The 237-nt window shown below is 55.7% G+C and overlaps 1 protein-coding gene across 1 annotated transcript in view; it reads right to left on the bottom strand.

Annotated features, from left to right (window-relative positions):
• DLG3 (discs large MAGUK scaffold protein 3) overlaps positions 1-237 on the bottom strand; it is a 51,380-nt gene that overhangs the window by 48,455 nt on the left and 2,688 nt on the right. The window contains exon 6 of the mRNA XM_077774970.1: positions 7-160. Coding sequence (XP_077631096.1) covers positions 7-160 — 154 coding nt within the window. The remainder of the gene's footprint in view (positions 1-6; positions 161-237) is intronic.

Raw genomic sequence — 237 nt, 5'->3', positions numbered from 1 at the left:
CTGGTGAAGTCCTCCTCAGCCAGCATGTGCCTAGGGATCGGTGAGTAGCGAGCGGGGGGACCCTGAGGAGGAGCAGGGTAGCTGACCTTGCTCTCCACAGCCCCAAGGTAACCCAGGCTGGAATTATGGCTTATGTGGTTATCAGCCAAGGCAGTAAAAGCTGGAATCAAGAAAAGGAGAGACAAGTTCAGAGACCATTTCATGTGGGTCCCTACCCCACCACCCCACCAAGGAGAG

This window comes from Crocuta crocuta, unplaced genomic scaffold, assembly GCF_008692635.1.
Source record: "Crocuta crocuta isolate KB4526 unplaced genomic scaffold, BGI_CrCroc_1.0 scaffold394, whole genome shotgun sequence".
Taxonomy (NCBI): domain Eukaryota; kingdom Metazoa; phylum Chordata; class Mammalia; order Carnivora; family Hyaenidae; genus Crocuta; species Crocuta crocuta.
The sequence above is the reverse complement of the archived record's forward strand: the minus strand, read 5'-3'. Positions and strand labels throughout refer to the sequence as shown.